Source organism: Microcaecilia unicolor, chromosome 9, assembly GCF_901765095.1.
Source record: "Microcaecilia unicolor chromosome 9, aMicUni1.1, whole genome shotgun sequence".
Lineage (NCBI taxonomy): Eukaryota > Metazoa > Chordata > Amphibia > Gymnophiona > Siphonopidae > Microcaecilia > Microcaecilia unicolor.
The window spans coordinates 194,965,553-194,979,654 of record NC_044039.1 but is presented as its reverse complement, the minus strand read 5'-3'; the positions used below and the strand labels follow the sequence as shown (position 1 = coordinate 194,979,654).

General features: G+C 44.0%; 1 protein-coding gene across 2 annotated transcripts in view; it reads left to right on the top strand.

Annotated features, from left to right (window-relative positions):
* WDR25 (WD repeat domain 25) overlaps positions 1-14,102 on the top strand; it is a 209,934-nt gene that overhangs the window by 154,779 nt on the left and 41,053 nt on the right. For both annotated transcript variants that reach the window (XM_030215303.1, XM_030215304.1), the window contains 2 exons: positions 2,075-2,222; positions 5,785-5,915. In XM_030215303.1, coding sequence (XP_030071163.1) covers positions 2,075-2,222; positions 5,785-5,915 — 279 coding nt within the window. The remainder of the gene's footprint in view (positions 1-2,074; positions 2,223-5,784; positions 5,916-14,102) is intronic.

Here is a 14,102-nt window from a genome sequence, read left to right as displayed (position 1 = left end):
TATTCTGTAGGGAACTAGCTATTAAGGGCTGCATATAATCCGGTGCCATGCCATATAATATTTGAAAGACAAAAACACATAATTTAAAAATAATCCTGGGTTTAATGGACAACCAGTTCAGCTTGCATAATAAGGGAATGGCTCTATCAATACGCGATACCTTGAGGACAAGCCTAGCTGCAGTATTTTGGGCCGTTTGTAGTGGGTAAGTTAGGATTATTATGTATGCAATCCTATTTGCCGGATATATATTTGTGCAGTGGAGCTTGGATAACTTCACTCTCTGCCTCTGCTCTGTCCCTGGACCACTGGATAGTGCCACAGAAGTCACACTTCACGTTCAGCAGCACTATCTGGTTAAGTGCCACCGAATGTCATGTGAGAAGCCGACCAGACAGGAGCAACGCCTGCTGAGTTAACTCCCACTGCATAGCAACCTCCTCATTGCCCTTTTACCTCAATCCCCAATCCATGCTCAGGCCTTATGAAATGTGACGTACCACAATGCTTACTTACATTAGGAGTCAGTTCCTTTCATAGGATTGTAGCTCTCACCATTCATATATTTTTAAAATGTTGTTAAGTTTCTTTTTCACTTTTTATAAGTGAATGGCCTCCTTTATATACATTCTTTGCACCTGTTATTGCTTCTCCAGTTTATTAATTTCCATCTTAAACGTTACTGTGAATTTTATCACTGCATATATTTTTATGATTAATTCAGATTATTTATGCTTGTACAGCTTCTCTCATTTCAAAGCACTTAGACTTACAAAGTTCCATAGGGGGCTCATTTTTGAAAGAGGAAAAAGGACACAAGAAGCATTACAACCTATCTTCAGTTCAGAAAAGTATTAAAAACCTACCTTTTCGAGAAATGTTATGGTTAATTATACGTGTTACTGATGTTCTATACTGTTTTGTAATTGTAAAACATTACAGTAACTTCTCTTGTTAACTGTAAGCCACATTGAACCGAAACTTGTTTTTGGATAATTATGAGATATATGAATAAATAAATAAGTGGCATAAACCGGCAGATGGACATTTTTCTCGGCCAAAATGTCCAAATTGGTATTATTGAAAGCCATTTTCCAGATGTTTTTCTATGTTGTTTGTCCGCAATGCATCCAAATCTCAAGGAGGCATGTTAGGGGCATATTAAGGGTGGTATTTGGGTGTTCCTAAGACTTGGATATTTTCTAGCCATAATGGAACAAAATGAAAACATCCAGGCAAAAACTAAGACGTTTTCAGCTAGACCTGTTTTAATTACGACTGAGCCACAAAAAAGGGCCCTAAATGACCAGTTGACCAGTGGAGGAATAAAGGAATGACCCCTCCTTACTTCCCCAATGGTCACTCACCCCTTTCCACCCCCAAAGATGTGAAAGAGGCTGGTATGTACTGTTTATGACAGCTTCTGATGTTATTGCCAGTCCTATTAGAGCAGCAAGCAGGTCCCTGGAGTAGCCTAGTGGTTGGTGCAGTGCACTGTGGAGAAGGGGACCTAGGCCAATAACCTTGTCTGACTGTTATACTTGTGGTGGAAAGTGTAAACCCTGCAAAACCCACCAAAAACCTACTGGACCCTATATAGGTGTCACCTGCAGTTGGGTACAGTAAGTTTTTTGTGGGTTTTGGAGGGCTCACTATACAATATAAGGGAGCAATGGTGAGATGTGTATCTGAGAGCTCTGCTGGGATGTCTGTGTGGCCAGTCTACTAAGAATGCTGGCTCCTCCTATATCCCAATGGCTTGATTTTAGACTTTTTTTTTTTCAAAAATGGACCAAAGAGATAAATGCGCAGAGCACAAAAACATCTAGCAAATGGCCATGTTCAGAAAAAGAGGTAGAACTTTTGCAGTCTTAAGAATCGCTGTACTCGTATTCAGATTCTGGACATTTTGAGCAAAATGTCCAAATTCGGACTTCATTTCATATCGAAAATGCACCTTCACGTAACTTTGTAAGTCTAAGTGCTTTGAAAATACGCCTCATAATAATTAGTTAATGATAAATTTGCTAAATTATATGTTTCCATATTTATATTTTGTTCTCTGCTTTCTAAGGTCTGGGATGCTGTAGATACAGGCAGCTGTTTGAAGACCTATTTGTGTCATTCTGGTGCTGTTCGAGATGTACAATGGTCCTCCTGTGGAAGAATGGTTCTCAGTGGAGGCTTTGATTCCATGCTTCATTTAACAGACATTGAAACAGGTACGGTACAGTATGAGCCCTTTAAAATACAGCACTTAGGACTTGATTCTTATTTGGCCTCTAAATGGCAGACATTGGAAAACAAGCACATAGATACTTTTTAAGAATAAGATATTCTGCAATAAAATAGAAAATTTGGGAAAAGCTTGATGACAGGACTAAAATCTACATACGTATTTGCCATTTCACAAAGGGAATACATGTGTATGTGGAATTAGTTCCTCATCTGCTTTTCCACCTGCATAACGGCACATATAGGTTTTAAAAAACTATTTGTTTCAGCCAGGGCTTTCCACAAGGGATTAAGGGGCCTCACTTACTAAAGGGTGTTACGTCCTTAACATATGGTTAACATGCACCAATGGGCTACTTTAAAACACATTATAACATTTTGCAGTATTTTGCCAGTTAGCACGCAGTATCCCATGTATTACCTATTTTTTGAAAATATTTTAAAAATTACTACTATGACTATTAATCATTTCTGTAGTGCTACTAGGCTGTACACATTATATGCAGTGTTATAAATAGCCCCCAGATAACCTGAGAACCTATACAAAAAGAACTTACAAAATCAAATTGGTGAAACAAGTCTTAATTAATTTATTGTTAAAAAAATACACTCTTGCAAGAATGGGTGTCTCTGAAAGCAATCAGGCACACCCTTCCTTAATTTTTACAGTTTTTATATATTCTTACTTTCTGGTTACATTAGGTGTCTGCCCCTAAGTTTCTCATTTGATATTGATCACATTTACCCCCTATTACATCAGTGCTGGTTATCATACAACAGTCCCTTCTGAAAATTTTCCATAGACAGAGCCTCTATTCATTGTTCGGTTTACATTTTCTTATCGTCAAACCTTCATGTGAGAACTCTGCATTAGTAGTTTCATACATGGTATGCTTCACCTTCCCCCAACCCCCCTTTTCTCTTGTTCCCTTTGTACATAGTTTCACAGTTTCATGTTCTCATGCCTGGCTCAACCTCCATTTCAGCTCTAAGGCCTGTCCTTGAAACCCTCATACATCTCTCTCAGCAGTTTGGGCTTGCTTCTTTCTCCTCCTCCTTTCTCAGCATTCCTTATCAATTTGCACACATCTCTTTAAACTAACACAGTTCCTTTGTTTAGTAATTTAGAAAGCCATAATGTGGTCTGTTAGAAAGGGCCTACACAAATATAGTTATACTCTTACCCCTAAAGAGTTCCTTTCTACCAGGGCATAAGCTATATATTCTATCTTTGCAATTATGTTAAGTGAAAAAGCAATATATTTACACATTTCTCACATGCAGATACTTTCTCTGTCCCTAGAGGGCTCACGATCTAAGTTTTTGTACATGGGGCAATGGAGGGTTAAGGGGGTCTTTTATTAAGGCAAGCTAGCGTTTTTAGCGCACGCAAAAAATAGGCACACGCTAAATTCTAGAGACACCTATAGGAATACATTGGTGTCTCTAGCATTTAGCTTGTGCCTATTTTTAGTGCGCGCTAAAAACACTATCACGCCTTAGTAAAAGAACCCCTAAGTGACTTGCCCAAGGTCACAAGGAGCTGCAGTTGGAATTGAACCCAGGTCACCGGGATCAAAGCCTGCTGCACTAACCATAGACAGAGAGTAGGTGTTCTTTCTATGTGCTCCTGGGTTACTTTTGTGCAAATGCCATGTTCTAATGACAACATTAGCGCCACACTCACATGAATAAATAATAAAAGAAATGCCCTACAAAGTATTGCATTAGATGGACCAGCCTGTCCCAATATAGCAGTGCTTATGTTCCTGCTTTGGGTTTCCCTGTCTTTCCCCAGTAGCTTTATTTCCCCTGGCAAAACCACGCCCTCCTGGCTCAGTTTCCCAGGCCTAGGCCTCTTAAGGTGGCCCTGTGAGGGATGTACATAAGAGAAACCAGTATCTTCCTATGTGCTCTGTCACACCACTGCTCTTTGGCAGGTTATTCCAATGCTTTAATGGATTTATAGGGTTTTAGAATTTTAACTGCCAGTCTGTGCAGGCTACCCCAGTGCCTCTGGGTAGGGTTACCATATTTTGTCCTCTCAAAAAGAGGACACATGTCCCGCCCCCTGCCCCACCCACACCCCACCCACACCCCACCCCTTTCGCATCCTCGCCCTGCCCCCTGTCACATATTCCCCTCCCCTGCCCCCCCCTTCACCTCCCCTCCCCAGGGTCACCTCCCCTCCCCTCACTTACTATCTACTGCCCTAGTGGTCTAGTGACCTCTTCAGGGCAGGAAAGAACCCCTTCTTTCCTGCCCGGAGCTCTGTCCTTGCCCTGCATCCTGTTGCTGTGACGGTCTCAGGATTCAAAATGGCCGCCGAGAGTTGAAGACTCGCGAGGCCGTTTCAACTCTCGGTGGCCATTTTGAATCCTGAGACCGTCACAGTAGCAGGATACAGGGCAAGGGCAGCGCTGCGGGCAGGAAAGAGGGGGCTCTTTCCTGCCCCGAAGAGGTCACTAGACCACCAGGGCAGTAGATAGTAAGTAAGGGAAAGGGAGGCTAGGATAGGCCCGCCACCCACCCGTTTGTCCAGAAATCCAGACAAACAGGTGGACTGGCAAAACCCGGCCGGACGCCCGAACATGTCCTCAAAAAGAGGTCATGTCCAGGTAAATCCGGACATATGGTAACCCTACCTCTGGGAAACTTGTTGCAGTTATACCACCGCTTTTAGGGATGTAACTGCTGCTCCATACGTTACGCCTTGGCTATCCCTATCACTTGTGGTGCCACTAGATCATGCTTTCACTATCTCTTCAGTTTGTGTAAAATATGCATTTTCTATGCTTTACCATAACTTTTTAGAGACCATTGTCATTGTGGCTCCCGAAATCTGCCATCTGTCTGTGAAAAATCTTTCCTTTCTTGTGTATCGGGTATTTAAGAGGAAAGTCTGCATATTACCCACGTTTCTGCAAAGCCCATGAATACTTTTACCCATGAGCTTTACACCAGTTTTGAAAGTGAAATGAACTGGTACCAGATGCAGCTCTTGTGCACTTTGACTCAGGTCCTTCCAGTGATATAAAATTTTTAAATACAGCGCTAGATACAGCATGCACAGGTATAAAAAGATGCAGTATTTAGGCATTTGGAATCTGCTGCCTAAGATGACATTAATTTTGAGCTGCAGTGGAGAACAATGCACAGTAATAAGATGATAATAACCGCAACGAGCAGGTATTCTCAATTACATTTATGCTAATAAATTAATATTTGCTCACAGGATTCTTTTGAAGATTATCGTACACACATTTGGAACACAGTGTATCCATGGCAACAGCATTAGCCTGGTGGAATTTAAATTAATTGCCTTGGTGAAGTTAAGTGAATGTTTTTCAGAATTTAGTATATATCTTTTATTATTTCCAATACACTATCTAAACTTTTGCGTATTTCCTTGCAATGGTGAGAAATGTTTTTACAGTTTTCATTTGTTATGGCATTTCATTTGTTTGACTTTGTTCTTACATGAGAGAATTGCAGATATTAGGGGTTAGAGTATATCTTATCTTTGGTTTTTCTTTTGCTTTTACACAGGGAAACAGTTGTTCAGCAGTGAAAATGAATTCAAGATCAGCACCCTAAAATTTCATCCCATTGATCGAAATGTTTTTGTATGCGGAGGGTTTAGTCCATCAATTAGAGCCTGGGATATCAGAGACTGTAAGGTACAGTGGCGTGCGGTAACATTTATACTAGGGATTCAGTAGATGTGTTAAACATTAGCGTAATGCGTACCCTTAACTAAGGTTAATGTACTCACTGTTTGTACTGAACGATGTCACATCTTGGTGTATTTTTGAGAGTCACCTGTAACATTTGCCACTTTTCCTTTTGACTTCTGTATTGATTTGAAGAAACTTAGGTTCTGTATCTCCATCACCTTTCCGAAATCTATCCTTCAGATTTATACAGAAACTGACATTATGTAGTATAGAATTGCAGATTTAATGAAAAAAATACTTTGAACAGTACAGGCTTTCTATGATATTTTGAGGCTGAAGCAGCAAGTTATTGTGTACCCACAAACAAGACGTGAAAGCAGAGAGCAGCCAGACACATGACTTCCAGGGTGCATGCAACAAAATAAAATAAGCTTTGCCTTGTCACCCATTTCCTTTTTCAGGTCATACTCAAATAGAAGTGACAGTAGACAATGCAAGGTCATTGTTGCCTGAAATATCCATGAAAATTTCATTAACATGTGAAACAGAACCAGTTAACAAGATCTCAAACACTGTGGCAGTTGCCACTACTCAGGACATAACACCTCCCGCCCTACGCCTCCTGTCCCTCACAATTTTTATTGAAGTCATTCTAGCCAAAATAATCAGGAACAATAGTAAAGAAAAAGAAAAACGACGAGAATGATACAGTCTCATCATATAACACTTCCAGAGAAACAAAAAACTCTGGGCAAGTCACTTAACCCTCCATTGCCCCATGTAAGCCGCATTGAGCCTGCCATGAGTGGGAAAGCGCGGGGTACAAATGTAACAAAAATAAAATAGATACTATTGGAGATTCTACTTGGAATGTTGCTACTATTGGAGATTCTACATGGAATGTTGCTATTCCACTAGCAACATTCCATGTAGAAGGCTGCGCAGGCTTCTGTTTCTATGAGTCTGACGTCCTGCACATACGTGCAGGACATCAGACTCATAGAAGCAGAAGCCTGCGCGGCCATATTGGTAATCTGCATGGGCTGACTTCTACGTGGAATAGCAACATTCCATGTAGAATCTCAAATAGTAGCAACAGTGGAGGAGTGGCCTAGTGGTTAGGGTGCTGGACTTTGGTCCTGAGGAACTGAGTTCAATTCCCACTTCAGGCACAGGCACCTCCTTGTGACTCTGGGCAAGTCACTTAACCCTCCATTGCCCCATGTAAGCCGCATTGAGCCTGCCATGAGTGGGAAAAGCATGGGGTACAAATGTAACAAAAAAAAAACAAACGAAAGGAGGGGCTCAACGGCTCCATCACATCATCTCTTAATGGGATGTGATAGGTTGAGGCTGCCAAGCCCTTCTTGTTTTTCTCAGGCTGGGATGCCCCAATCTCACGAGAAACAGCAAAAAGGACTCAGTAGCCCCAACATGATGATCACCTCTCACCCCCAGAGAAAGCAGCAAGAAGGGCTTGGTGGCCCCAACATATCACCTCTCATCACCAGAGAAAACAGCAAGAAGGGCTTGGTGGCCTCAACATATCACCTCTCATCCCCAGAGAAAACAGCAAGAAGGGCTTGGTGGCCTCAACATATCACCTCTCATCACCAGAGAAAACAGCAAGAAGGGCTTGGTGGCCTCAACATATCACCTCTCATCCCCAGAGAAAACAGCAAGAAGGGCTTGGTGGCCCCAACATATCACCTCTCATCCCCAGAGAAAACAGCAAGAGGGGCTTGGTGGCCCCAACATATCACCTCTCATCCCCAGAGAAAACAGCAAGAGGGGCTTGGTGGCTCCATCACATCGTATCTCAGAGGGAAGTGATAGGTTGGGACTGTCTAGTCCCTGTTGGTTTTTCTCAGGCCGGGATGTTCCCACCCCAAGAGAAACAGCAAAAAGGACCCAGCTGTCTGAATATTATCTCCTCTCATCCGCAGAGCAAACAGCAAGAGGGCTCGGGGGTCGCAACATATAACCTCTCAGCCCCAAAGACCGCCTCCCATCCAAAAAAGCACATTTTTCTTCCCAAATCTGCCCAGAGGCAGAGCCAAATCAGTGGCACTCAGTCAGTATTCGGCAGCGGGCTCCACTCCCACAGAGCACTCTGAAGGCCACAGAGCAAGCAAAGATATTGCTGCTACAGTGCTGCACGGGGAAAGGCCGTGGCTTTTCCTGACATGCAGCTGCTGCGCTGGGAATGGCATGACTGCTAAAAGATTCAGCAGTGAGGAATGCACATGCACTGACTACACAGCAACTCAGCATGAGTTGCTAAAGAGGCAGGATTACTCTGCTCTATTGGTGACAAGGGAAGGGACCAACTGGATCAAAGTTAAAACAGCATTTTCATAGTGCTGGGGATTCAGTGAATCCCCTGAGGGCCCTGACCGCACGCCACTGCCTAGTTTGTACAGCGCTGCGTACACTTTGTAGCGCTCTAGAAATGTTAAATAGTAGTAGTAGTAGTAGTAGTTGACATTTGAGGGATAATGCTATAAAAAAGGTGCTAACATTTGTGCACCTAATATACACATATTTATATCATTAGATTACAGTCATATATGGGCATATATCTACACATACACACATAAAAGCCCCAAAACTGCATAAGAGCTGCTTTGTAAATATGTGCATATCTTATAGAGTGCATATTTCACAGGTAGGCAGAGTACACATTTATGTGTATGATTTATAACATTCTCTAAGTTACATGCGTATGTCCGGCATTAGGCATGAACATTTAGATCAGCGCTGACGCCTAACCAAATATGTGTACATTTTCAGTTATACTAGTACTCTATAAAAGACAGTAGACGCCCACTTTTCCTTTATAAAATTGGTGCCACACGGGGTACCCAATGGGTACCTAAATATAGGTGCACTGTTAATACAACTGCCCTCCACATGTTTGTAGTTGTGTAAGTGCTTCTTGTAGCATATATTCTCTTTGGGTCTAGAAAGTGTTTCGTTTTGTTGGGAAGAACACATTGGAGTGGTGAAACCTCGGACGTGGTGCCTGCAAACTGTGGTTTACCTCCAGGTTTGATTATCAGGCTTATTTTTGAAATAGAAGGACGCCCATCTTTCCACACAAATCAGAAGATGGGCGTCCTTCTCACAGGGTCGCCCAAATCGGCATAATCGAAAGCCGATTTTGGGCGTCCTCAACTGCTTTCCGTCGCAGGGATGACCAAAGTTCATGGGGGCGTGTCAGAGGCGTAGCGAAGGTGGGACTGGGGAGTGCCTAACACATGCGCGTCCTCGACCGATAATGGGAAAAAAAGGGTGTCCCTGACGAGCACTTGGACGACTTTACCTGGTAGTGGGTTTTGGGGGGGGGGCTCAGCATATAAGGTAAGGAAGCTATGTACCTGAGAGCAATTTGTGAAGTCCACTGCAGTGCCCCTTAGGGTGCCCGGTTGGTGTCCTGGCATGTCAGGGGGACCAGTGCACTACGAATGCTGCCTCCTCCCACGACCAAAGGGCTTGCATTTAGTCATTTCTGAGATGGGTGTCCTTGGTTTTCATTATTGCCGAAAATCAGAAATGACCAAGTCTGGGGACGACCATCTCTAAGGATGACCTAAATTTCAAGATTTGGATATCCCCGACCGTATTATCGAAACGAAAGATGGACGTTCCTCCATCAGGACGTTTTGCGAGGACGTCATCAGCAAAACTTGGGCGTCCCTTTCGATTATGCCCCTCCAGGCTTCCCAAGGCAGATTACAACAACAGTTAAAATGAACCCAACAGGAAACAGGATATCCTCGCTGAAATTTGGCCATCTGTATTGTATAGAACAGTGTAGAAAAATTAGCAAAAATACAGAGTTTATAACTGCTGTTTCTACCAGCTATAATACATTTTTAAGCTGTTTTAATGATATTCAGTTTTTTTATTTCATGATATTTCTATCTACATATGGGAAACGTTCAAATAAATTAAAAAGCTGTCATATAAGTAAAAAACAATCTTTTGACCTCCACTTTTTAGGGCACTGCCTATCCACCAACTGGAACAGCTTTTGACTTTTTACAAATGGACTACGCATAAGCAATCTATTATAATCTTTTGCTATTGTTTTGATGCAGCAAAAATGATGAAATGTCCGCCTACTGGCTTCAGCCCATATAATGGGCTAGATAGGCTCATGCCGTCTCCTGTTCTCAATCTAACCTCCTTGCTCCCATCTCTCTCCTTGTCCCCCCCCCCCCCGTCCCCCCCTACATTGCTCCCGGTCTCGCCCCCACCCCAAGCATTGCTTCTCTCACCCTTCCCCCCGCCATTGCTCCTGTCTCTCTCCCTCCTCCAACCCCCCCCCCAAACCAGCATGCAACTGTTTTCCATCCTACTACTACTATTTAGCATTTCTATAGCGCTACAAGGCGTACGCAGCGCTGCACAAACATAGAAGAAAGACAGTCCCTGCTCAAAGAGCTTACAATCTAATAGACAAATAATAAAGTAAGCAAATCAAATCAATTAATGTGTACAGGAAGGAGGAGAGGAGGGTAGGTGGAGGCGAGTGGTTACAAGTGGTTACGAGTCAAAAGCAATGTTAAAGAGGTGGGCTTTCAGTCTAGATTTAAAGGTGGTCAAGGATGGGGCAAGGCGTAGGGGCTCAGGAAGTTTATTCCAGGCGTAGGGTGCAGCGAGACAGAAGGCGCGAAGTCTGGAGTTGACAGTAGTGGAGAAGGGAACAGATAAGAAGGATTTATCCATGGAGCGGAGTGCACGGGAAGGGGTGTAGGGAAGGACGAGTGTGGAGAGATACTGGGGAGCAGCAGAGTGAGTACATTTATAGGTTAGTAGAAGAAGTTTGAACAGGATGCGAAAACGGATAGGGAGCCAGTGAAGGGTCTTGAGGAGAGGGGTAGTATGAGTAAAGCGACCCTGGCGGAAGACGAGACGGGCAGCAGAGTTTTGAACCGACTGGAGGGGGGAGAGGTGACTAAGTGGGAGGCCAGCAAGAAGCAGATTGCAGTAGTCTAAACGAGAGGTGACAAGGGTGTGGATGAGGGTTTTGGTAGAGTGCTCGGAAAGAAAGGGGCGGATTTTACGGATGTTGTAAAGAAAGAAACGACAGGTCTTGGCAATCTGCTGGATATGAGCAGAGAAGGTGAGAGAAGAGTCAAAGATGACCCCAAGGTTTCCAGCTGAGGAGACAGGGAGAATGAGAGAGCCATCAACAGAAATAGAAAACGGGGGGAGCGGGGAGGTGGGTTTGGGGGGGAAAATGAGAAGCTCGGGTTTGGTTATATTTAATTTCAGGTGGCGTTGAGACATCCAGACAGCAATGTCAGACAAGCACGCTGAAACTTTGGTTTGGATGCAAGGTGAGATATCAGGGGTAGAAAGGTAGATTTGGGAGTCATCAGCATAGAGATGGTAGGAAAAGCCATGGGATGAGATTAATGAACCAAGGGAAGAAGTGTAGATAGAAAAGAGGAGCGGACCAAGAACAGAACCCTGAGGTACGCCGACAGGCAGAGGGATAGAAGTAGAAGAGGATCCACCAGAGTGAACACTAAAGGTGCGGAGGGAGAGGTAGGAAGAGAACCAGGAAAGGACAGAGCCCTGGAATCCAAGTGAGGACAGGGTATCGAGAAGTATGCTGTGATCGACAGTGTCAAAAGCAGCGGAAAGATCAAGAAGAATAAGGATGGAATATTGACCTCTGGATTTAGCTAGTAATAGGTCATTGGAGACTTTAGTAAGTGCAGTTTTGGTTGAGTGGAGAGGGCGAAAACCAGATTGTAGTGGGTCAAGAATAGCATGTGAGGAGAGAAAATCAAGGCAGCGGCGGTGAACAGCACGCTCAAGTAATTTGGAGAGAAAAGGAAGGAGGGAGATGGGTCGGTAATTAGAGGGACAAGTAGGGTCGAGTGAAGGCTTCTTAAGGAGAGGTGTGACCATAGCATGTTTAAAGGCAGCAGGGACAGTCGCAGTGGAAAGTGAGAGGTTGGGAATGTGACAGATAAAAGGAATAAGAGCAGGAGAGATGGCATTAAGAAGGTGGGTGGGAATGGGATCAGAGGAACAGGTGGTACATTTTGAGGAAGAAAGGAGAAGTGTAGTTTCCTCAATAGTAACTTCAGGAAAGGAGGAAAGGGAATGAGGGGAAGGAGAGAGAGGGGAACGGACTAGTGGAGGGAGAGGTGGTGAGGTAGAGAAAGCAAGGTTTATCTTTTGAACCTTGTTGTGAAAGAATTCAGCAAGGGTCTGAGGAGATAATGAAGGGGGAGTTGGGGGAGGGGCACCTTGAGGAGAGAGTTCAATGTGGTGAAGAGAAGTCGAGGATTAGAGCCAAGAGAGTTGGTCAGTTGGATATAATAATCCTGTTTGGCACGTAAAAGAGCAGATTGGAAGGAGGTCAGCATGAACTTAAAGTATAAGAAATCATCAAGGGTCCGAGATTTCCACCAGAGGCGTTCGGCGGAGCGGGTACAGGAATGTAGGTAGCGGATATTAGAAGTCAGCCAAGGTTGGGGTTTTGTACGCCTTACAGGGCGGGTCATCAAAGGTGCAAGAGTGTCTAAGGCAGAGGATAGAGTATTGTTGTAAGAAGAAACAGCCTCGTTGACAGACGTGGATGGTGCCACAGTAGAGAGGAGGTTTGAAACATGGGAGGATAGAGATGAAGGGTCAATATCGTGAAGATTCCTAGCTGTCATCAATGCTGGTTGCGGTGATAATTACAAAGCACAGCTGCGGGGGATCGCAGCTCTCTGCAGTCTGCATACTGCATCAGCGTTCCTGCAGGCCAGTCCCCAGCTCCTCTGATACAACTTTCTCTTTCAGAATAAGCAGGGCTGACTGGAAGGAAGCAGCCGCAGAGTGGAGAGAGCCGCAATCTCCCGCAGCTGTCAGCTTAGTAATTATTATCGGGGGGGGGGGGCCAGCATTGGTGGCAGCTGGAAGAAAAGATGAAAAGCTTCTGTATGCTGGCTGGTGGGGGGGAGAGGAGAAGGAAGCAGCAGGCGAGCAAAATTGTATACCAGGCGCCTATGCTGTACACTGGATTGGGGGGGGGGGGGGGGGCTGGGTCCCCCGAGGTCCCCTGTAGCTATGCTCCTGGTTGCTCCTGTTCGTTTCCGGAGAAGAACAGCAGTTTTAAAGGGTATGCACAGGCGGGGGCCTCGAACTGCTGTTTAAAACATTAGGAGCCCCTTTTTTCAAGCTGCACTAAAAGGGGGCCTGCGGTGGTGTCAGCACATGGATTTACTGCACTCCGAGGTCCCCTTTTACCCCAGCGGGTAAAAGGTTGTTTTCGGCCCAAAAAAAGAAATGGCCATGCACTAATCACAGGGATTGGTGCGCAGCCATTTCCAGGGGGAACCTTCACCGCCACCTATTTAGGTGATGGTAAGGGCTCCTGCGGTGCTGCCCGATTACCGCCGGGTAAGTCCCGGCGCTACAAAAATAAAAAATATTTTTGTTGTACCGGAAATGGTGCGCTATTAGGTCCAGTTGTACTTAAATTATTTTAACAGAAGTCTACTTTAAAATTAGGACTTAGAAGAAGGTAAATCTGAAAATATCAGGATGTCTCCTTTTATAACTATTATTGATTTTAAATGGAGGGCTATAGATTTTGAAAACATTCTCAAAAAGAGGGAAATTTATTGTTTCTGTTTGGTGAAGTTGAGAAGTGGCAACAAATGTGATCGAGGAGATTTGCTATATGCTGTGGTACAGTAAACGTGCAGTGACTTTGTGGAGAAAGCTGTGATCGTTTATGAGTGTGCTGATTAAACAAAAAATGAAAGAAAACTTCTAGCAGCTGGTTGTCCTGAAAAGATATCTCAGTGAATAGCCAGTTAGATAAGTCTTACGTTTGTAAATTTCAGGCAGTCCAATTTATTTGAAAGTAGGGCAGAGAGAAACAATAATATTTCACTTTAAGTCCTGGAAAACTGAGGAAGGAAAATTATTTTCTGATTTCAGGAAAGACAATTGGGCACTGTTAATAAGACACTACATTAAAAATTAATCCAACTGATTTGGTAATAATTTGTCAGTCGTAAAGTTCTATTTGAAATGTAAGCTTACTGGAGGAAAAGGAAATGGTTTAAACTGAACTTCCTTATACAAAAACTAGCCGTTAAGCCCGTTAAAACGAGCGAGATTTCCAGCTACCCTCCTCGCCGCCGCTCCCTCCCCCCTCTGTGCCGGGCC